The sequence below is a fragment of the Chaetura pelagica genome, unplaced genomic scaffold (assembly GCF_000747805.2).
Source record: "Chaetura pelagica isolate M959 unplaced genomic scaffold, ChaPel_1.0 scaffold174, whole genome shotgun sequence".
Lineage (NCBI taxonomy): Eukaryota > Metazoa > Chordata > Aves > Apodiformes > Apodidae > Chaetura > Chaetura pelagica.
This window is the reverse complement of record NW_009953722.1, coordinates 696,524-720,779: the sequence shown is the minus strand read 5'-3', so window position 1 is coordinate 720,779 and position 24,256 is coordinate 696,524. Positions and strand designations below refer to the sequence as shown.

The window sequence follows — 24,256 nt, the reverse complement described above, 5'->3', positions numbered from 1 at the left end:
AAGAGTGTGTGGTAGAAGCAACTGACTTGTAAATGGATAGGGATCTGTGGATGCACATATAAAATACAAAAAGCCTAAAGATATTATAAAAGGATCCAAGAAAAATGTTTAGTAGCTATAAATTGTTGGGGAAAAAAGTTGTATTCTATGTCTAGCCACGTTACATTAATGATAAAGGAGCAGAAATGTGCCACATGAGTAAGACCAGACTGAATGGTATTTTAATATATCACCTAAATAGAAAGTTAGATTTAATAAGAGATGCTGCTAGATGATGATACGATTTAAGGAGAGAATAAATGTTTTAACCAAGAATTACACCCACCCATTGACTACCTTAGCCAAGTCCATTTGGATTTAAGTAAAAAATAAAAATGGGTAAACTAAAATGACAGGAAACTGCTGTAAACCTTGAGGGCAGGATAAGAAAGCACATCAGGAAGCAAGGCAGATAAGAAAGGCTCCTGAAAAAGGGCTAAAACACTGTTCATGGGGGATTTAAAGTATACTGACATTGACTGACATAGCAGTATTAGAATTGCTAAGAAAGGGTGCTTTTTCCTGAAGGGTAGTGCATAGGACTGTCTTCTCTCTCGGTTTGTACAGAAAGCAAGATCAGAAGCTGTGCTGGACTTAACCCTAGGAAGTAGATCTGTTATGATAAATAAAGCTGAGGAATACCAGAGTCTAGTGAAAATAATAACCTCAGATAGAAAATATTCCATAGGTTATGTGAGAAAATGCAAAAGCAGTGACCTCCAAAGCAGACAGAAATGCAAAGAATACAAAATCACTTTCAAAAAGCTGGCTAAAATCCATGATTGCATCAAAACCTTTTGCAGAAAGAAGCTTTGTGAAAAGAGGAGGCATAGCCCAGTGGCAGGGCCCTTCTGACCTCAGGGAAGTTGCCTCATCTCCCTGGGCCTCAGCTTTCTACCTGAACATTTAGAATGACAGTATTCTCCTACAACTCAAAAATGACTGAGAAATATTCAATTCCTGTAGTAGCATCGCACCTTGAAGAATGAGTGTGGCAACCTTTTAGAGACAGTGGAGTTATTTGTCAGGCAGGGTGGGAAGGGAGAATTTCTGCAGAAGAATTGGAAGAACAGTACTATCTAGAAAACAAAACATTAGAAGTTAAATATAGGATCTTTTTGATCAATATTAAGAGGGAAAACAAAATAATAGCTCCTTATCCTTAGAAGTAGCAGTGGAATAAAAGTGAAAAATAAGCTTTATATATAGAGTGTGTATATGTAAATAAGCTACAATGTGCTATGGAAAGTAATGCAGAAATTTCTGACATTCTAAAAGGGAAAAATATCAAACCCTTTGTGCTTACTACATATGACTTACTATGAACAAAGCATTTGCTTAAGAGGTGAGAATACAGAGACAACCAACGAAGAAAGAAAAAGTAGGTAACAGCAACAGTGACACAACCAACAAAATATCTAAGACCCTTATAACTGGCAAACTATCTAGATAAGACTATAGTCAAGAGTGAAAGGGATCGTAAAAAAAACATGAAGGAAGGGATCATGAGTAGCACTCTTCCATGTCCATTACCGTCTGCAGAGAAACCTGAAGAGAGGTGGGCATCAAGATGATGATGCTATTTTTAAAAGGCTTTGGGGATACAGCAGAATCAGCTGCTTTGATGCGTATTCTGAGCAAGAAAGGTGAAACAGGGAAATACAAAATAATGAGTTAGCTAGAGATGGACAGTTGCTGGGGATACCCAAAATATTGAGAAAAAATTCTAAAATATTGATAAGGAATGTGTCTTAAAAAAAAAAAAAAAAAGTCTAGACAAAACTTAGGTACTTTGAAGGGTACTACCAGTGTCTACTCTGCTTAGAAAGGTGGGGTTCCAAAAATCAGTACACAGAGGTAATGAAACACATGCTGGAAATTATTTTTGTAAAATAAGCAAAGCTACAAAGAGAGCACAGCTGGAGTTCTTACTAATAGAATTGACTTGTATTGTTTACACTTCTCATAATTTGTTTCTCAAATTCTGCTTTTGCTGCAAAAAGGGAAAAGGGGAATACTGTTAAGAGTCAAGTATGCTTTTAACATAATCAGGTTTTCTGAGGATGTGAAGTAGATTACAAGAGGACCAGGTCTGTTCACTGTGTATACGTGTTGCCAAGAAGAAAAAATAAACATACAGGTAACTGGACAATGTAATGTTATCACTATGCTTCTGGGTATATAATAAAAATACAAATTAATAATAAGGGTAATGAATCTATGACTACAGCAAAGACAAAATATCTAGGCCCTTTACTGAAGAACTAATCTGCACTAGGTTCAGTAAGTGAACGAGAGCAAGAACTAGAAAACACCAGCAGGGGAATAGGGTAAAGTGCCCCAGTTTCAGGGGTACTGTTATCAGTAAGGATTAAGCAGAGGGGAGTCTACTGCTCATTGAAGGTGAGGGGTCTCTGTGGATCATGTGTGCTCAGCCTGCTGTGCCTCTGAGGGGAGCTTGTTGGATGAGTATTTTGGTGCACCCTAGCTCCAAGTCGCTGCTAAAAGGAGGACTTCTACTTAGATCACAACACAAATTTGTATCCTCCATCAATCTAAAACAATGATTTGAAGAATGAGGGGCAGAATTAAAGAAATGTCTACGAAAGATGCAAAGTCAGGGAGACATTTTTTAGGAGATCTGGTCTGGCTTCATCCACATCTCCTTTTAGGCAAAATTATACACTTGAGACATAAACTGCCTGAGTACATTTGCAAAATCAGAAGAGACACATTGAGCATTTTTTATTCCAGTTAAATACTCTCATTTTTAAGTGTGAGGGAGGATAAATCATCATAAGATTATTTGAAATTTTGCATCATAGATTTAGCTACAGGATTAGCAAGATGTGTGTATGTTTTGGGAAGTATGTTTCAGGATATGCTTGAAGATCACAGCATACAAGAATATTTGAAATTACCTTACCAAGCAATTGATGCATCTTTTATCTATGTCCTATTGATGATTAATATGTAAGATGCTAAAAAGAGATAAAACTGCAAGAAGTGGTAATTAGTTGCTTTATAAGAAGGTTCAGCCATGCACGCTACTTGCAGGTTTCAGTAGAGGGAATACTTTTCAAAAGCCAACAAGGATCACGAAGATACCAAAATTTCTCCCTTATTTTAAAGTTTTCCCTATCCCTGAAAGATAGGTAAGGTTTGCCTTTGAGGCATCTTACATTCCTGTCAGACTTCTTTTATGTTTGAATCTAGTACAGAAGGAAGGTGTCAAAAGAAATGAAACTCTACTGGGTGTCAAGGGAATGTAAATATTTCTCTTTCTCTGCCCCAAGGACTTGTTTGCCCATATTTTGACAGTCCATGAAATCTTTGACACTGAGACCTGTCAAATATTAACAACTTTGCACTGTGCCAAACTGACTCATCATTTACACTTTTATCTTTTTTTTTCCAAGTTTGATGTCGATCATTCAATCAAAAAATAAAATAAAAAAAACCCCAAACATCTAAGCCCCTGACCTTAAGAACTTTAAATGAGACTCTTTCTGACATCTTTTTCACCTGCAGGAATATTTCTTTTGTACTTTCTGTATTAAGAGATACTCTTGTCAGAAATCAAGATTAACACCCATCTGTTCTATTACTGCTGACCTGTTGCTCTGGGTCATCTTTTATGCAAACAAGAGCATTGTTAAATCAGCATAATTAACTTGAAAAGGCAAAGTAGGTCATTAACTGCCACTCAGATTTTAACAACTTTTTTTCATTGATTGATCTTTGCTCTGAGGTCAGAAACCTCTGAATTATTTTTTATTGTGAAAAAAATATTTTTTTTCTATGCTCAAGCATAATAAAGTGATGAGCACATGTTCCTACTATTGATGATCTAATTTCACTTCATACTTGGGACAGAAACCTGTAACATCCACATGGCTGAAGAATCATTTAGAGATTTAGGTAAAAAGTTAAAGCTCTGTAACTTTCGTTTTGTAGGTACCTTACAGTGCAGGGCCCTGCACCTGGATAAGAGCAATCCCTGTTATCAACACAGGCTGGGGGATGATGTGATAGAGAGCAGCCCTGCAGAAAGGGACTTGGAGGTACTAGTGGATGAAAAGTTGGACGTTAGCAAACAATGTGCACTCACTGCCCTGAGGGCCAACTGCATCCTGGGCTGCATCAAGTGTGACCAATAGGTCAAGGGAGGTGATTCTGCTCCTCTAATCTGCTCTTGTAAGACTCCACCTGGAGTACTGTGTCCAGTTTTGGAGTCCTCAAGACAAGAGGGATATGGACCTGTTTGAACAAGTCCAGAGAAGGGCCACAAAAATGATCAGAGGGCTGAAGCAGCTCTCCTACAAAGACAGGCTGGGAGAGCTGTTCAGCCTGGAGGGGAGAAAGCTCCAGGGAGACCTTAAAAAGGCCTTCCAGTGCCTGAAGGTGCTACAGGAAAGCTGGGGAGGGACTGGTTATAAGGATGTGCAGCAATAGGACAAGAGGCAATGGTCTTAAACTAGAGCAGGGTAGATTTAGATTAGACATTAGGAAGAAGTTCTTCACAGTGAGGATGGTGAAGCACTGGAACTGGCTGCCCAGAGATGTGGTGGAGGCCCCATCCCTGGAAACATTCAAGGCCAGGCTTGATGAGGCTCTGAGCAACCTGATCTAGTCAGAAGCGTCCCTGTGCACTGCAGGGGGGGCTGGACTAGCTGACCTTTAAAGATCCCTTCCAACTCCACACTTTCTATTATTCTGAGAGTCTATGATACAATATTTTGATAAATCTTATTTCTAAACCAACATGTTATGTATGTGTAGTGAGCTCATATGGATATGTATACAACATGTAATTTTTTTTTTTCTAACACACATACACACATATGCCCACAAACAGACAAAGTACAACCTACATCTTGATTTGACATGTCCCAGTAAGGCCGTTCTCCATAAGACATTACTTCCCACATAACTATTCCGTAACTCCACACATCACTGGCTGACGTAAATTTGCGGTACTGGATAGCCTCTGGAGCTGTCCACCTCACTGGAATTTTTCCACCCTGTCAAAAAAAAGAAAAAAAAGAATGAAATAGAGCTTTCTTCTTTTCACAAAATTTCCATACCATCTTCCTTGGAGTGTATTTGTCACTATTTTCATCAACACTGAAAGCATAATCTACCATAGTTGACCAACTGCAGATTTTTTAAAGCAATCTAAGGAAGTTCAGGCTCTTAAAACACTTCGACCACAGAAACTTAGACACCTGTCTAAGCTAAGTTGGATGCATTTCTCTGGAAGTGCTTATCTCTCCATCAATTTTAAGGGGCTGCTTAGATGTCTGATTTACACTAGTCATTTAAGTCCTGTCTGGGTGAAGCTACAAGAGGGAAATCTCACCCAGTGCACATAAATCCTGCTGAGTTGTCATACAGCTTCTGTGAAATCTTGGTCTGACATTTTCAAACCCAGATCCCAGTTAGAGCCAGCATCAGGAGTGACAACCATGAACCCCAGTGCAGTTTCCTGGATCCCTGCGCCTGTTGGAGCAGATTCCAGGGGCCCCTCCTTCCCTCAGCATGAGAAAATAGGTGCAGAGAGGCCCCATGGGTGGGAAAGTGTAGCTGGCTCAACATAAGAATAAAGAGCATAGTGTGCCTGATGAATGCTTATTTAAGAAAAACGTCCCACCCAAAAGCAAGGAAAATACTGGAGGTGAGCTTTGTCACGGTCTAGCCTCAAGCTAGTCAACTTTTTGGGGAGATAAAATCTAGTCTGAAACATAGTAATAGCCTACAAATATTTTAATTGACTCACAGTAAATGAGATGATTAAAATTTTTATGGGTAAAACTTCTGCATTTGTTCAAACAGAAAATCATGAGAAAGGGAATAATAAAGATACTGTGCAAAATTAAGAGAATTTTACCAAATAGAAATGTATGAATCCCTAAGTAGAGCCAGATTTCTGCAGAGATTCTTCTCCTCATGACTTGTTTACACATCTTGAGTAATTAATGCATTTCTCTTATCTATACTCTCTAGAAGATAGGCTTCTTCTTAATAACCACATCTCAAAACTACTAAACCCCATTGATTTCTCTTACAGTAGTAGTGTAGACAGCCTCTGGATCATCTTCTATAACTCTGGAAAGGCCAAAGTCTGACACTTTACAAACAAGGTTGCTGTTGACAAGAATATTGCGTGCTGCAAGATCCCTGTGTACGTATCCCATATCGGCCAAATATCTCATTCCGGCAGCAATTCCTCTCAACATTCCCACTAGTTGAATGACTGTAAATTGGCCATCATGTTTCTGAAGGGAAGAAAGGAGCAGCAATTCTTATTAGTATAGCTGAGAAGAGAAACAAGAATTAGTTTTACAACTTTAGCTTTCTATGTGTTTAGTACTTCTGTGGCAATTCATCCTTGGACAAAGAAACTCAGTTCAAACACAAGTTCTATTTTCTTGAGAGATAAAGCAGTAGATCTAGTTGCATGAGTAGTAACAAAACTTGCTAATCAGTAAAAATTCCTGGCTCAATCTTGTCAAGTCTCTTCTAAAAACATTACCTGATGCACAGCTCTTCATAGTTTGCCTCTATCCTCTTTGTCTGTCAGCATAATTATTTGTATCAAGAAAATAAGAACTATCTCCTTTTGGAACCCTAGCTACTGATAATTTTATTCATAACTTGGAGATTATCAAACAAATATAATCTGTCTGCTCTCTATAGAGTGTTCACATATCACCTCTCACTGTCCCGTACACTTGGGAAGGAGTCAGAACTAATCAGTTCTGAACACACACTCAAAAAATGCTAAATTGTTGAGAACTTGCATTTCTTTTACCTTCGTTCTTCTCTTAAACGTGACCATAGTTCATTTAGGGATTCTCGTACACTGATTTCTACCCTGCTGTCACAATAAAATTCTGGTCCCAAAAGGCAGAAGATTAGGCTTCAAGTACCAGTAGATTTAACTGCAGGTGATGGCAATAATCAAAGCCACCATGTGTATGCCACATCAAATCATCTAAAGTCCTAGAATATTTCCATGTGATCCTGTCTGAACCTCTCATTTCTGATCTGGTTTTCCTGAAAGAACTGCTAGTATTTGTCAAGGTTCATTTCAGCCTGAAAACCATTTTAATCATATGAATATCATGCATGTACGCAAATATATATGCACTTACATGAAACCACAGTTTTAAAAGTGACAATATATAATATATGCCACTTAAAATATTTTTATGTATGTTTTCACTTGGCTACTCACCCTAAGAAATGCATCTAAGGCCCCATTCTCCATGTATTCTATTACAATCATGACTGGTTTCCCTGAAAGAAAAAAAGACATATTTTGTTTGAGAAACTGTAACACAACTGGAGTGGCTTTTTTTGATAAAAACATGTTATTATTTGAAGCGCTGAATCATTGAGACAACAAACATTTTGGAGGCTTCCAGCACTATTACTGAGCTCTAACAAGTTCTTAAATGTCTGCATGGTACATGGTCATAATTCACAAAATTAAACCATACAAATCAAAATGTCAGTGTGTTCTCCTAACCCCTGCTGTGTGAACAGGATTCTGGAATAATGGCACTTCAGATAACATGAAAGGACATAAGAAACCTTATCTCTCTCCATGGTCTTTGAGGCTAAAAGAAACTAGAAAAGGAATGTATTTCAAAGTGCTTTATCTTTTAATCATGCATACATCCTAATTTTTTTCCTCAGGTTGTAGCATAAAGTAAGTATTGTTTAAGTTAGTTACGCAACAGGAGAAAATGCATTAGGAGTGTGCAGCCTTTTTATAATTTGAAACTTTGAGCATGAATAAGCTGAAGTAATTTCTGCCATTATGTTGTTATTTGACTGACAGGTGGAGCCACTGCTTACCTCTGGTAACGACTCCTTCTAAGTGAACAACGTTGGGGTGGTCGAATTGTCCCATTATACTTGCTTCACACAGGAAATCTCTCCTTTGCTTTTCAGTGTAGCCAACCTTCAGAGTTTTTATGGCTACTGCAACATCTCTCTTGCCAGGAAGTTTCAGACGTCCACTGCACACTTCACCAAACTCTCCTACAATGAAGTAGATCAATGCTGAATTACTCCAACTATAGTACTGATATCCTTTTTAGGCCTTGATTCAACTAGCTGCTTGAGTGTGTGTTTACATTTAAGAAGTGAATGTTCATATTTGAAACAGATTACTTAGGAACACACAGGCACGTGCTTTAAATGAATTGCTGACTAAGTAATGGAGTGAACACCACATAAAGCCAATCTAGAGGATTATGATTTGAATATTTTAAAATACCTGTTAGTAATCTGTTATTTTTTTCAAAAAAAGGAAATAAAAATGAAGTGGCTTTGCTAAGAATATACTATTACAGAAATGGTAACACCATTTCCAAGTGAAAATGTAATTTTGTTCTACATGGCTTCCTTGCTATCTTTAGATTCAGTGTTGGTTTTTTTCCTTCAAAAAACAGCTCTTTCAAAGCCGCTTTTAATTTAACATCGTTATGGTGTTAAATGAAGCACTACATTATTACCTTCAAGCAGGATAATTTACTTTGCAGATTATGAAATGAGAGGTGTGACTTATGGTAATTTTGTTACATTAAACAAATACAAGCAAATGCTGGAAGTTTGTAAAATGTTTAAGGCTTTGAAACTAACCAACAATTGGAACTTGAAGAAGGATGTGAAAAAAATGGCCAAACAGCCAACAAGAATACAAAAAAACCCCATCTGAACAACCATGATTAGGAAGACAAGTAATTGGACTCCACTGGACAGCAAAGAGAATTGAAGCATGTGAGATGTGAAGCTGAATGGCACTATTACTGAGATTGGGAAAGATTTAAGGATCATCCCTTGCCTCACAGCCGTGTCAACAAAGAGAGAAAGAGAGACCTCCTTTTCTGTACCCAGGAAGAAAAGTCCCTTGGGATATATAGAAGAAAAGGCTAGTAACATATCTTATACTGAATAACTCTTCAAAAAGAGAAAGATTCGTCGCAACAATATTTTATAATATGGTACTTTGCAGATTTATCTGGAGTATATGAGATATAGATCCAAATCTCTCCTCCAAAATAAAGCAAGTCAAAAATTTATCTCCTGCATACCTATGGAGTGCTTTAACATTAAGCTACTGAGTATACACAAGTATGAAGACATGCCTATATCCAAGATATTATAGGGTGAGGGCTGAAAAGAAATTATTTAATTAGAAAAAACACAAGAGACTTTGATTAGAGAATCGCTTTTTGACACAGGCTGAGGTTCTCAGAAACCTGATAGGATCAGCACTTAAAGGCACATATAGGCTGGCAAGGCATCTGGCTGGCAATGGAGAGAGAGAGGTATGCCTGGAAGAGAGAGATGCTGAATGCCTGAAGAGGTAGATGCTGAAGTGGATGGATGAATTCTGCTTAGGACACCATCACTGTTCCAAGACTACTGTTTTCCTGTCACCCCCAACAACAGAACTCAATGAAGAAAAAAAGGCCTTAGCTTCACTGTTCTCCAACCAGAAGGGCAGAACTTTGGCCAAACCTTAGTATTTCCTACTGACTTGTTTGGGCAAATCTCCACTCAGCATGGCTGGTTTTACAAATCTCATAGGAGATGACTGCATACAAAATCAAATTCCTCTCCCTCTGCTCTACACTAGGTGAATTAAGGTTAGCTCAAATCAACTCCACACACCTCTGTTAGCACCATGCTGTGTCTGAACTAATTGGCCAGACAGAGTAAAACTGTTGCTACCTGCACAGGTGAGGCATTTGCCTCAACCATCCTTGCTTGGACATTGGCGTCATGGTCTGAATATCCACCTCATAGCTATGAATACCACAAAGCATAGCTGATATATATGTAGCAACTAGCTGCTCACACCCTTAGCATGGCACCTTAACCTCACTCCTGCCCTTGCTTACCAGTGTGGATGACTACTAATGGAGTCATCACTCAACTCACTCACAGCTCCTAGCCACAAGAACTTTCAAAAGGATAAATTTTTCTCTAGCAGTACTTTCCAAATTTATTTTTTTTCCATGCTGAAAACAAGACCATAAGTGTGTGTCTGTGTATATGATAATTCAGAGCCAGGTAATTAGGACACTTGGCATGGAAGACACTAAGGTTTAACTCCTTTCCAGCTCTCTGTGATCTGATTTTGACTCATTTCCAAAAGGAGATCACTGACACTCAGGCAAACCAAAAACTTGAACTTGTATGTTATACATTTCAGGCCAGGATGCTAGCCAATGAACTTTTATTCCCAAGAAAATAGTATTTTCAGCAGAAATTATTCCCAAAAAGGATACAGAAAATATGTCAACAAGAGTGAGAATACTGCACAGCCACACAGCCACTAGCTCAGCATGTCAACAAGGAAGAGGCTGTAACAAAGGATGTGTGGTACGAACAAGGAGTCAACATCATGGCCACCATATTCTGTATCTGACAGGTGGCCACAGTGGGATGGCAATGAAAATGCTGGCAAGGAAAGCACATATCCCTCATGCAAATTGAGCACAAGCATACTTGCACCCTGTTTGTCTGAGAGAGACATGGCACAACTCAATCGTTGACATGGCTGGCAATGCTGATGCATATTGAGACTGCTAAGTGCCTTTTCAGCTGCTTCTTTGGGTCTTTTAACATTCTCTTCTTTCTGGACTGCATTTAATTTAACTCCTGTTTGCTATCTACACCAACAGGTTAAAGCCACAGCTAAACCCCATATACAATATGCTTTTACCACAGCACTTCTAATTAGCTTTCTTCAGAATGACTACTGACACACGTTAGTTTTTCTGCTATAAGTTATACTCATTAAAATCAAGAATTAATTCACCTGCAGTCAACAAAATTAACATTCTGGAATTACTCTGTCAGAACAGATAAAATACATTTTTAGCTTTATACTCTTTGCAACTGAAGTGTTTTAAGCATTTTGTCATGAAGGCACAGGCAAAGTCCAACTGAACATAACTTTGTGCTCTGTGCTGTTGCTGTGCTGATAGTTTTGTAACTCAAAGCAAAAGATAAGGCTCTGTAATTTTTCTATGCTAATCTCGAATTTAAATCTTGTATATTGTGTGTTTATTAGAACAGATGCTGCCATTCTAACATTACAAAAATTACTAGTTAGCAAGGCCTGGATTCTTTTGCTCTTACTCATTGGGAGGAATAATTTGCTCAGCAGTGTTATTAATTTCAACAGTACTACTCCTTGATTAAGACATGATTCAACATGAGTGAGCTTACTTTAAAGATACATTGCGAATTCTAAGTGTAAAGATTTTTTTACATGTAAACCATCATATTTTAAAGATATTTCTTATTTTTAAATAATATAATATTTAAGCCTTTTTAAATAACAGCACAAAATGTAATTTACAGTGCATGCCAAACTACAAGGTGATTTTAAAAGTATTCTACTAACACTTTTATAAAACAACAGGAAAGCAAAAGAACATTTCCTCCAGGAATCCAAGGCATTTGATATTTTTCTTACCCACAGAAACTTAGTTTCACTACACGGAGTAGTGCAATAAAAATGTCACATATCTTATTAATGCAAACAAATGAAACTGCCTTTTTAGAGCATGAACTCCATGGCTTAAGTAGGTGGTAGACAGTTCAAGAGGAAGAAAAGCAATGTAATGCTAGTGCAATTACAGTCAGTCAAGAGAAGTTAAACAATAACTTTCTGTATTCATGAAATATCAAAAAGGAAAAAGGAAGAACAAAAAACAGCCTTAGGGAAGATTTTCTTATATAGAAACAAGATCTTCCTAGTCTCTATTTAAGATTTGGTGCTGCAGACAGTTTTTCTTACTCACATGAACAAAAATTCAGAGGTCAAAAAGCCCTCTTGCAAAAGGAAAGGGAGCAGAATTTGCACTCATGCCTAATGCCTTTACTCCTGACAGTAAAAAATAGGCAGAAAAACTGTCCCGTCCTCCCCCAGTTACATGTTGAACAGCAGATACAGAATTAGAAACCCACAAGCTTTCAATGTCAAGCAAAACACTTAATTTGCTTATTTATGTGTTTTTAGTTGTGTTTTTTTCCCCATTTATTTTTACATTTTAGAAGCAAGTGCAGCTTCATTGCTTTTAACCACTCTGGCAAACGCCAAAAGTTCTTCTGTACTTGAGGTATAATTATTTGCCTGTCATTATGATGTATGAGTTTCGATCCCAGCTAAATGGAACAGTTGAATCAGGAAGCCACAGCAGCCTTACCTGCACCAATCACACGCTCAATTTTAATACAAGAGGCATCTAGCTCCTTGGCGAATTGATGGACAGCTCTATTTGGGTCCTCGTAGGTTTCAGGGTCAATGTAGGTTTTGGTGCCTGGAAATTTAACTGTAATGATGTAAGAAAGCATGACTGTGATGAAGCAAAGGCACTTATTGTGCAGTCAGCCCAGGAATTTCATTATGCAGAGTGCTCCTTGGAAGAGTGAACCTGCATCCACACTGCCTGGGTAAGAGCTGCTATGAGAGGCAACTTCAGCTTTAGGCATCATCTGCAAGCATGCTGACACAAGTATACAACCCCATCTCTAAAAATGACTAACATTAGCGTCTGCATTTCCACCTTGAAGTGAAAGAAGTAATAAATATTAAACAGTGCTCAATGGAATAAAATGCAAGGGTTGAGTGGGAGCAAAAATAAAGCAGGAGAAGGAGTATAAGAGCAGTGGAGGAGGAGGTGAAACTTTCTTTTCCTTGTAAGGACAGCTTCTTCTCTTTTCCCAGGTTGTGTACACAGCATTCATTTATTTTACCTCTGTTTTCTAGCAGGATTTGAAAGACTCCTCCACTTACTTCAATTTACTTTATTTACTGAATATAGTATTATCTACAGACTGTAGCAATAGCCAAGCTAAACTATTCACAACACTTAGCATTGATGTCCTTAGGTAGGTTTCTTAGATTAGAATATGAACATGAGAAACCCTTCTATTAAACTTGTAAAGGGCATAGGAAGGGAAAGTGGACATTGTGACATAATTCCCTCTCTCAAGCACCTAAGTGTATAATACACAGTAATTTGGTTTTTGCCTCCTCTTTCCTCAGCATAGCACTTAGTGCAACTCAGGTAGCGTAGCACTATGGCCAGCATTTATTTTTTTCCCTTAGTTTGTTGCTGATTCAGGAAAACTATTTCTTGCTCTTCTGGTGAAAGTAGAACAACCTTGGGAATCTATTAATCAAGCATTTTTTATGAAATAAATTTGGCTCACAAGGATTACAGTCCTGAGCTTTAATTAAATCAGTGAATTAAAACTCAATATGAAAATGCAAGAATGTTCCTCTGATAATTGATATACTCATATACAAGAATAGTATCAGAGGTCAATACAAAACATAAATAATTTATGGTTGCTTTGCAATCTTTAACTAAACAGAAAACATTTTAAATTTGAAAATATATTTTAAAAATAGCTTAGTAATCATGTGTATTTATGTTTTAGATGGTATTAGTGACCAAAAATATCCCAAACCATCATAAGATGGAGAAAGCTAGAGAAATTGTTTGAGTAATCTAATGAATTCTCATTGAGAGAAATTATTTGAAATGTTGCCCAGATGTTATTATCTGCCATAATATGAATTTAAATAGGTATTCTTCCAATTGTATTGATGATGCTACAAATGTTTTTAATTACAGTTGTTATTTAAACCGAAAAATTACTAGAGAAAAATAGAAGAAAGCAGTAAGTTAACCCCCTACAATAGTGCTTGCAGGCAGGGAGACGAGAAGGAGCTATCCTCCTGTGTTTGTGATAAGGGGCCTGGACTGGAGGTAACCTTGTGAATCTCAAGTGGGCCTCTGATAGTTCTTTATTCAAGCTGTCATAAAACATTTTGACAGGCCAAGGCTATTCAGGCATGCCAACATGAAATAATACTGGCCTGAATTTGAAGATATTGTTAGAAGAAAATGGTAGGAGGAACCCAAATATAAATCTGAATTGCTTGACTAAACTCCCCCATTGTACTTGTATGTTCAAGTGTAGCACTTGAGGTCACAGAAAGTTGATGGGGATTGATATTATATATATGATACTCCATTAAATATAGTGTTATAAAGGCTGTTTTAAAATATAGTTACTTGTAAGTTTTCAAGTTAAGTGTCTATGTTTTAAGTTACGTTTTTGAAAATCTGGTACCTCAGCACAGAGGAAGGTTGTCTAGGTATTATGGAGTAAAAGGACACCAAACTGGTGTTCACAGCTCTGTAACTAAGCTGTTGTCCTCAACACTGGGCTCAGTCTCATTCTGTACATAGTTATCAAATAAAATTAAACACTAAATCTTCAATCTACAGATGATTAAAAACTAGCTCAGAGAAAAGTATCTTATATCTGATGCTATGATTTAAAAAAGACTGTGTATGTTAACTGTTCTGACTGATTTGCTGGAGAACCAGATATCTTGAAAGTAAAATGAAGGAAATGAACAGTTATAAAGTCCCAGCATTCCTGGATCATCTATTAATCATTAAGTAACAGCTTTCATATTAATTCATTTACACTGTCACTGAATAAAAAAATGTCACTGATAATGGAGAGGAGGAAAGAAATTATTTAGCTAGCATATTCCTTTTGTTTATATACTGACATACAAGAATACATAATTGATCTGTTCCTTCAAGGACATAATGGGGATGTTAAAACTGAAAGCAGTAGCTTTTCTGAAGACGTGAAAAGCTTATAATGTATCTAAGAGAGGTAAACTTCAAATCCATCACTCCCAGAATAATAACATTTAAGAAACATCAGATTTTTATGAATTCTTAAAAAAACAGCTTCACTGCAAGGTGAATGATAAATAATTCTTATTCCATTATTAGTTTCCACCTTTCTTGCACAGATCATTAATTGACTGACTAAAACTGCATTTATGACACTACTTACTTACTGGTCTCTCCTCCCAACTAACAAGTAATAGAACAAGAGGAAATAGCCTAAAGCTGTGCCAGGGGGGATTTAGATTGGATATTAGGAAAAAAGTCTTCACTGAAAGGGTTGTCAAGCTTTGGAACAGGCTGCCCAGGAAAGTGACTGAATCACTGCCCTGGAGATATTTAATAGACATGTAGATATGGTTGCTTAGGGACATAGTTTAGTGGTGGACTTGGCAGTCCATGGTTTAAAGTTGGATTTGGTGATCTTAAAGGTCTTTTGCAATCAAACAATTTTATGATTCTAGGATTTAGGTAGCAACACACCCAAATTCCAGGAGCATGAACAATTGCCAGCTGATCTGATTTTTTCAGGGCAGAAAGGCAAAACAGAAACCTTGATCTGATTTTATGGAACTTTCACTAGAACTAGTCATTTGAAAATGTGTGCATTGAGAAGATGCTATAAATATGTGACTAGTGACTACCTCATTCTCCATGTGATATTACATTATCATGATTTTACCATATATAAACTAAGATTAACTGTATTGCTTTTAAAAAAAATACATCTGATGTATTTAAGCTACAGCTGCAAATATTGGCAAGCTAACAAAGGCTATACACAATATACCATGACTAAATGGCAAGTTCTACTGATATGAGAGTTATCAGATATCGGAGAAGCGTGGAAACCCGGGCATTGTTCTGTGTCGGAATTTATATTCAGATTAATTCTAGTATATGAATTTGCAATTTCAGACTGACTTAATGACTGACTCTAAAAGAAATGAAAACAGTTTTCATTTCTCATGTTAAAATGATATTACAACTGAAATGAGAACAGGTTAAAATTATAAACTTTTTTAAACAATATTTTGATAAAACTGGAACTATTCTTGCATAAGTCTTCCTCTTCCCTCAATTTTTCAGTTTCCAGTAACCCAAGAAATATGTATTTTATTTAGTTTTCCCAGGGTTCTAACATAAATTCAGATAGTAACTGTGATTTTAAGGAGAGGCTTTAGTTGCTATTCTTCACTAGGCAAGTGATTCTAGAACAGAGAACAGTAATGAAGTAGCTGACCTTCCTTTTCATATTAAATATTCTTTTTTTACGGACATTATGTCTTGTAAATATTGATGATACAGTATTTTCAGTAGCAGAAAACAACTGGGAAGAACAGCTTCACCAGATTGATGCAGTGACCCACACTTTCCTAATCTGAAATTTGCCTGATGTAAAGATCATACAATCACTTAGCCACAGGTCTCTCAAATACTGCACCTCAGAGGGCTCATTAGGACAGGGTGAAAAATTTATACAAAGCAACCAAAATTAAAAAAAAAAGCAGAATGAAAGCAACAGTATATCATACACATGTATGGAAGTAAAACCATCTGCATGAGTAATATTGACTTTAATCTGCATTTTTTTTGTGTGGGTCATATTTTTATAGTGTTTAACTTCCCACTTGCTATTTACACAGCATTTTTTAATTTCTTGTGGCTTTGTCTTTCATAAAGTGTTTTTTTTCAGTATTGTCTACACTACTGCAGTCGGGAATTTTCGAAAGAGGAAAAAAAAGCAAAACACTTACAATGAAAGTAAAGTTCTTCATCCCCTTCTTGATCAGCTTTGCTATAGCCACAATGCCTGAAAAGAAAGACAGCAGTTTTACTGGTAAATAATGATTTATAGCCCCACATCTAAAGCCTTGACAACATTAGCTTTGCAGGCTGGGATTTTCAGGCACTGGACACCTAACTCCTGTAGGCCCTTTGAAAGTTTCAGCTATAAGTCTCTTGACAGCAGAATTTTAAATAAATCATGAACAGATCCAATCAAAAGGTTTTTTTATCAAATACCAGTTGGGGCAGGTCCTAAAGAGAAAATTCTAGTTCTGGCTAAAAGCTTCTACGGATAAAACAGAGGATTAAAGAACTTGAAAGCAGAACACAGTTTTACATTAATGTATTCTTTAGCTTACTGCTGTGCCTCTTTTTCTGGAATGTAAAGTCATTTAAAGGCTGATCAGATAAAGTGTGAGACTTCTCCACATAAGCAAACTGAACAGAAAAAGGGACTTTGAGGAGTACAGGTAAAGAACCTGCTAGGGGTTCCTTTTACTGCACATTTACATAGGACAAAAAGAACATCTTGATTTACATGTGTCTTTCTAAAGTATGAGGACAAACCGTATAACTAATGAAATAATTTAAATAAAAACTGTCCTTGATAAAAATGACTTCTGTTTCAGTTTTAAAATTACCATCCCAGAGTAGACTATATCACAAGAGTTCACAGGAGTAAGGTCAGATGCGCTTATGCCTATTCAAGGTGCAATACCTTCGCCCAATGATGAATCCAAACACCATGAAGACCAGAATGATGGTTCCTGCCACAGCAACCACAGCTATGATAATAACAGGATTCTGTTCACTGGAAACGGCTGTGGCTGCAAACAGAGCACAGTGCAGAGATTAGTTAAAAATTACTCCCTACAAAGGAACTGCAAAAATTAGGTAAACCTTTATAAATTACAGACTAAAATTGATAAAGTTAGTCTAAAGATGGGCGTCCATTGGAAATTCATCTAAATACTGGAACAGTTAATGATTGTCTGCAGGGAATGAAAGGGATTATGCTGGCATTGACTTGGTCAAAGCAGTACAGCCATTAGCCAAGACATTAGCCAAGTACAAGCCATCAGCCACTTCCACTCCCTCCTATAGCTGTGCCACCTTCAGTTCTCCCCAGTGGTTGACTCCTTCCTAAAGACCTGGATATCCCTGTAAGGAAGGCCAGTAAGAGAATATTCCCTGAAGAGTCTGTTCCTGTCCTCTCCCCCTAAAACTGTTTGACATGAAGTTGATGGTACCCAAGGAAGGTAGTGTCTTAACTATAAGAATGTTTGAGATTAAACACCACCTATAAACACAAATTTCCTAGTTAGCATATTTTTATCTCTTACCGCTATTAATCACTGTAAATTGCTATTACTTATAATTTGTTTCTGTTAGCAACAAAAAGGTGCTTCCAAATATACAAAATGGAATTCTCCATGCTTCAGAGAATTTACATTTACATGCTAAAATATCCACATATTATTGCTCTTTTTATTCAGATATGCCAATACTATTAATGTATGCAAATATATTCACGTCACATTAATGTACACTGCGGATGTAAATATTTAGCCAGAGAAACCTCCAGGTTTGTTAAATACATTGGTTGCCTGACACCTAATGAGAGTGGCCGTATACTCAGTTGAATTAGATGAGCACACTGCTGAACTCCATGGAGCTCTGCTGATTTGTAACAGTGAGGATCCAGCCCAAGGGACTGAGAAAAAAAGGAGGAGACACCAGGCAGTGCTGCTGAGCAAGGGACTATGAAAGTGTGAGTTATCTGGAAGCAGCAGAGACAGAGAAGAGGGGGAAAAAAAAAAAAAAAAAAAGGGAAACCCAACTGATAGCTGATTAAATTTTAGATGGTATGTTAATATGTTTGAATGCCGGTAGTGGTGACTGAACACAAATGTCTACACGAGGATTTTATGAATTCCAAAGAATTGGGTTCCTGTTGCACACTTAGAGATTCCCATAGAAACAAACAACCCAGTCCTTTCTTTGCTCTGCCTTGTGAGAAGTGGGCCAATCAACATGGTTTATTTTTCACTGACCTGTACCAGTTGCTTCCCCACAAAAATAATGTATCTCTTGTTAATCTACACAGATAGCGAATAATATGCATTGAGAGGAAATTTCCTTTCCCCTTCCCCTAGTTCATTTCCTAGAGAAACTGCAATTTTTCTGCGTTCCATCTAATGCAGGTAAAGAAGATCTCATCATTCGTATTGTTTTTTAACTTCACAGGGGGAAGTGGTGGATTCCCCAACATTTTAAGATTTGACTGGACAGGGTGCAGGGCCATTTTGTATAGATGGTCTTTTTGCCAAGAAAGGTTGGACCAGATGACCTTTGAGGTCCCTTCCAACTTGGTACTCTATCATTCTAAGAAAAATCTGCTTAATCAACAGGGCCAACCAAATGGTGCCAACCAGTTAAAGAGCCAGGAGAAATTCAGGTAGGTAAAATGACTTGCTTGACTGATGATCATTATACATATTCTTACATATACATACATACATGTAAGTATACATATACACACACACACACTATATACATACACATATTCTTCAAATACTTCTACTTTTTTAAAAGCTGCATTCAGAAATTACTGGAAGCGTGAGAAGCCAAGGCCTCTTAACTGTAGCATAACCCTGGTTTCCTGCTCACCTGTACAGGTATATTTCTTATAAATGAGCCAATAAAGGTCTTACTTCGAAATGTTAGCAAAGGAATAATTTGATTAGCCTGAGAGTTCTGATAAATCTATGAGAAAGAAATAGTTTTGTGTAAAACAATTCTGGAAGAATTTAATGAAATTTACTGTCTTTTTGCCAACAATTTAATTATTTCTGAAAACCATATACAGAAAATTGTGGATGCTTATTCTTGATGGGAATTAAATTTAGTAATGTCCTCTAAAGATAATGGAAAGAAGCCACTTTTAGAAGTTTCTTTAATGGAAAGAGAGGACATTTTATGTGCCATGTCAAAGCATAAAACTGTCCTGTGACAAGAAAAATCTGCTGTGCACAATAGTCATGAACGTTTCTGGTTTATAAGCAGTTCTTAATCATCTGAGTCAGAAAAAGGGTACATGAGCATGGGCAGTGATGCATTTATTCTAGGATTTCCTAATCTTCCATATGTTCACCATATTCTAGTCAAGATTGTTTACCTCTGAAATTATCTTTGCTAATCTTAGTGGCTACCAGTATGCTTACATTCAGTATATAAAAAATATTCACATAATTAAAGAATTGTTGGGGAAACATTTTGGTCTACTATTTTTAAACCATTATGGATAATAAATTAGATAATTAGCAAAAAATGATTACAGATTATGACAGACTTTTAATTTGTTTTCCAGAAATCCACTCAAAATAAGAAATTACTTCTGCCTGTACCTCAGGTTCCCATCCTACAGACTATTTCTAGATTATTTCTAAAGCTTCAGACTATTTCTAAAGCAGAACTCCATGGAAGGAAAGCATGCTAGCAGGCAAAGAGCTAACAATATTAGTAGTTACAGTTTATTGCTGCTATTATGATAATTGCTATTTCAGTTATGTCTATTAAATATATACTAGTATTAATTACTGACAGCTTTCAAATTCTGCGTAGAACCAAAGTGGTATCAAGACATAACTACTGTGTTTGAAGAATACCCACAAACATCTGTCTGCAGTTAATAAAATGCAATAGTGTGTGTCTGCATCTTAGACATACTGCATAAAGTGCAGAGAGCAGAGCTGGCACCTATGCCTTTTGAGCCTTTTGTAGGTTATGTGTTCTCAGATCCAAATCTGGCTGACCTGCTGGCAGGCAGGTCGACCTGAAGCAAATGACCCAAAACAGAGTAACCAAATTTGGATCTGCAACAGAGAAATGAAGCTGGCAGGGACACAGGCAGCTCCCATGAATGGGCTCACGGCTGCCAGGTCTCAGTGACGGAAGAGTTTCATTCTGGAGATTCAAAATGTGGAAAATTTTCTTTAAGCATGCATCAGATATCTACATGATTTGTGGGTAAAGTTATCAGTGTGGTTTTTAGACAAATAAGGGCACATGATTGGTTTCAGCATCAAGGAAAGTACAAGCTCTCCCAAAATGTTTTCTCCTGCTGAGATGTCACAGCCAGATTCCCCGGTGTACTGTACTGAAAGAGTTTGTACTTTAGCTTCATAGTTTCCATTAAGAGGGGTTTTGAGAACCTTAAAGAAACCTAGTATCTTTGAGACCTCTGTTTCTTTACTAAACCAAGTTGAAACTGGCCTGTGAACTCAAAATGCATGAAGGATGGGGACACAGCTTAAACAAGACACACACATATAAGTTAAACTACACAGCATTTTCAGAAAATCAAACAAGGAAAAAAAGATCTGGGGATGCCTCTGTGGGCTGAAAGTTCCTCTTCCCTCCTTTCCCTGGTTACAGAGAAATCTAGTACTGTTACTCACCACTACTCCTCTTGTGGGAGGGATGGAGTTTTATATTTCAGTGAAAAATTTTCTTCTTTGTGTTAGAAGGACATTAGATGAGAAGAACCTGGTATGTTACAAATCTGGCTAATTTTAAGGCTGTAATTTGTAGCTCTATTCCTTTCTTGCTTTACTTGCTACTACTACTGCAAGCGTTCATTTCCCATGAAACTAATTGTTTACCTGTGGCTTCTTCTAGTGTAGCAACATCCAGTCTGGGGCTGTAATTTCCATAACCAGCAGCAGTAAAAGCACGGATCTGGAAAACATACACTGTTCCTGGCTTTAAGTTATTAATAGAAGCTGAAGTGGACTTGGTTTTCACTGTTGAGTAGGTCCTTTCCCTTTGATCCTGGAAACAATAAGACAAAAGATTAAATGACATTTACAGGTCACATTTTATCATGGTTGCACATCAGCAACTGACAGCCAGACTGGGTAGTTTATTTCAATTTGTTGAATGCTTTTTTTCCCAACATAAAAAATAAAGCATACTCTGTGGAGTATTACAAAACACTGTCAAAGCAATGTGAAGCTCTAAGTGTAACATAAAATTCAAATGGGATGCTCATGTTGTTACTCATAAAACATCCAGGCCTAAAATGATTGCTTCTTGGCTCCAATTCCATTTTGTGAAATTTTCATGAGAAAATAGCTTGACCACAGCTTTCCAGAGGGATCTGTGGTGTTTAAACAAGTAAAGGACAGGGACATCTGTTCTTTCATAGTAAGAACACCTTCCCTTGTTACCTCTCAATGCTTTTAAAAAATACAACACTGCCAATGTGTAACCGGCTGGATTTTGCACTGAATTCTAAGATTCTTACTCAGTTTTCACATATTTTTTTTTCTCTGACCTATACTCTTTTCTCAGGTTTTGACTTTATTGGCATCAAGAAAGAAGCTCACTATGACACCCCCTGAATTTGAAGCTGTAGGATTACAAACCCTATGACTAATAACTCACTTTCAAATACTACAAGACCTGTATTACAGATCTCTACAGTATACAAAAAGCTCCACTTATTCATCACATTTATTGATCGAGATTATCTTTCAGCATAGATATGTGCAGCCCTGTTGATTTTCGGTGGCAGATGCAACCCTGATTTGAAGGGCAGAAGAGATGAATTAACCAACCATCTCAATACACCAAATGACCAGAGAAGCATAAGCCGTACAGGGCATTGATATTGAGATGGATACAGAGGGAAAGAATAAACCTGTAACTCATTTCAATAGCACTTTGCCAGCTAGAAATGGCAGAGAACCTTCCCATTTGGAGTCTGTAAAGCAGCAAAGGCTTTTGCTGAAGTACAAAGTTAAAAGTAACATATATGATTTCTTTTCTGAGATTCAGTAATGGCTTCTTCTGGGTCTTGTCCAGGCTGTCATTTGAGCAACCCCACCAACTTGGCTAGCAACAATTTTCATAACTTTTCCAAGAGGATTTAAATAATCTGTAAGTGAGGATCATGGTGGAATGTATGTTGGTATGTGAGAAAGAACAGGAATGCTTGAGAGATGAGAAACAAGTGTAAGAAAACTGTAAACAGTCAGATCCAGGACTGTAAACAACACTGGAATGTCAGAGCTTGGGGTTTAATGCATAAATGAGCCTTATTTGAACTGCCAACAGTTCTTGCATTCAAAATAAAGAGATAACAAAGAAACAAAAATAAGCTGCACTAGAAATCTCACAGGACAGGGTTATTTCGGAGACTTCAGGCAGTTTCCACTACAGCTCTAGCCAGAAGTGAAGGGTGAAAAAAACACTTAACAGAATATTTCAGAACCACAAAAATGTTTGATTTAATTTGGCTGTAAAAGGAGCTGAAAGCTCAGATTTTATTTTTTTTAAATTTCTTTTAAACTAATGGAAAAAAAAACAACTGCCTCTCTCATTCTGAGTAAGAAGTTTATGAAGTATTTTTCAAGCTGAACTGCATCATTTTGGAAGGAATGCAAGCATTAAGTATTTCTGTTGAAATTGTCTCACAAAAAAAAGGTATATCGTTCACTTTATCTGGAAATGTTTGTAGGATGCGCTGCTGCTTCTCTTTAATTCATTTCACTGTAATAAGTAAAATACTGGAAGTTTTCCTTCCATTATAAAACAAGTTTAACATTAGTTCTTGTATCTGCAAACATAGGAAACTGGCAATGAAATCCTGCTGCTGATGTGTATGAACATGAATATACAGGGAAAATAATAAAAGCCACATTCTGAAAGTTAGCATTTTATGAAAACTCTAGTATGTTCAGCACTTTAATTTTCCACTATCTCTTTAAATTATTTATTTTACTGTAAGAGATTAGAAATTAATCTGCATATTAGAAGGCCCAAGCTTTTTCAGTTTGTGGTTGTTTGGGATTTTTTGTGTGTGTGAAGAACAGCTTTGCCTTTGGTAAATATGTAAACTTTTTAAAATGTATGCACTTTATATGTGTGCACACACACACACAGGTTTGAGGAACAAAAATTACCCGGTAAAATTAAAATTCTCTTTTTGTTTTGCTTTCTGCACACATCGGGTAAATTTTGCATTGAGTCATTAAAGTGAACAACTTAAACTAGAAGTTAGCATCAACAAATAAACATTTTATTCCCTTCTCAAATGATATAAAGATCTTTTGATAAATATATTTGTGTAATTCAGCACTGAAAATCAGATATGACACTTGATATTAGATCCAATCTGGTCTGAATTTACTCAATTCTGTTACCTAGCAAGCTGACATGCTCTTTTTGATAGAGAGGTACTATTACCTCTTTTGCAGGGATGAAACAACTTCACAAGTGATCACAAAGGAGCTCCTTTGTTAATCTCTTTGTATTTTAATTTTTTCTTTTTTTTTTCTCCCAGAATGTTTTATAAAAATTAGGAGTAAGTTATGTGCTACAGTAAATTTCTCAGAGAATCTGGAGGAGCCAGACTTAGTCCGAGTCCCATGGCAAACACGGATCTATACAACCTGCCTTCAGTTTGCTTTCACTGGGCTTATGGTTGCATGTGGCCCTACTTATATGCTTGTCAGACTTTTTTTATTCTGGAGTACTTCAAAGTTATCATGAATGAAGTCCTAGACACACTGAAATGAATGGAAAAACTCCGACTGACATCAATAAAATTGCAATTTCACTCTTACCAGAAACAGAGATCACTTCATCTACTATTGAAAAGCAGCCCT

At 36.9% G+C, this 24,256-nt stretch overlaps 1 protein-coding gene across 4 annotated transcripts in view; it reads right to left on the bottom strand.

Annotated features, from left to right (window-relative positions):
- Positions 1–24,256, bottom strand: part of EPHA7 (EPH receptor A7) — a 158,783-nt gene that overhangs the window by 15,875 nt on the left and 118,652 nt on the right. For 2 of the 4 annotated variants that reach the window (XM_010000491.1, XM_010000492.1), the window contains exons 7-14: positions 21,248–21,416; positions 17,302–17,410; positions 16,553–16,608; positions 12,279–12,404; positions 7,906–8,091; positions 7,280–7,341; positions 6,108–6,317; positions 4,914–5,063 (exon numbers count right to left, since the gene is read on the bottom strand). In XM_010000491.1, the coding sequence (XP_009998793.1) occupies positions 4,914–5,063; positions 6,108–6,317; positions 7,280–7,341; positions 7,906–8,091; positions 12,279–12,404; positions 16,553–16,608; positions 17,302–17,410; positions 21,248–21,416 (1,068 nt within the window). Of the gene's footprint in view, positions 1–4,913; positions 5,064–6,107; positions 6,318–7,279; positions 7,342–7,905; positions 8,092–12,278; positions 12,405–16,552; positions 16,609–17,301; positions 17,421–21,242; positions 21,417–24,256 lie in introns of all 4 variants that reach the window. The other 2 variants (XM_010000489.1, XM_010000490.1) reach the window with 2 other exon arrangements.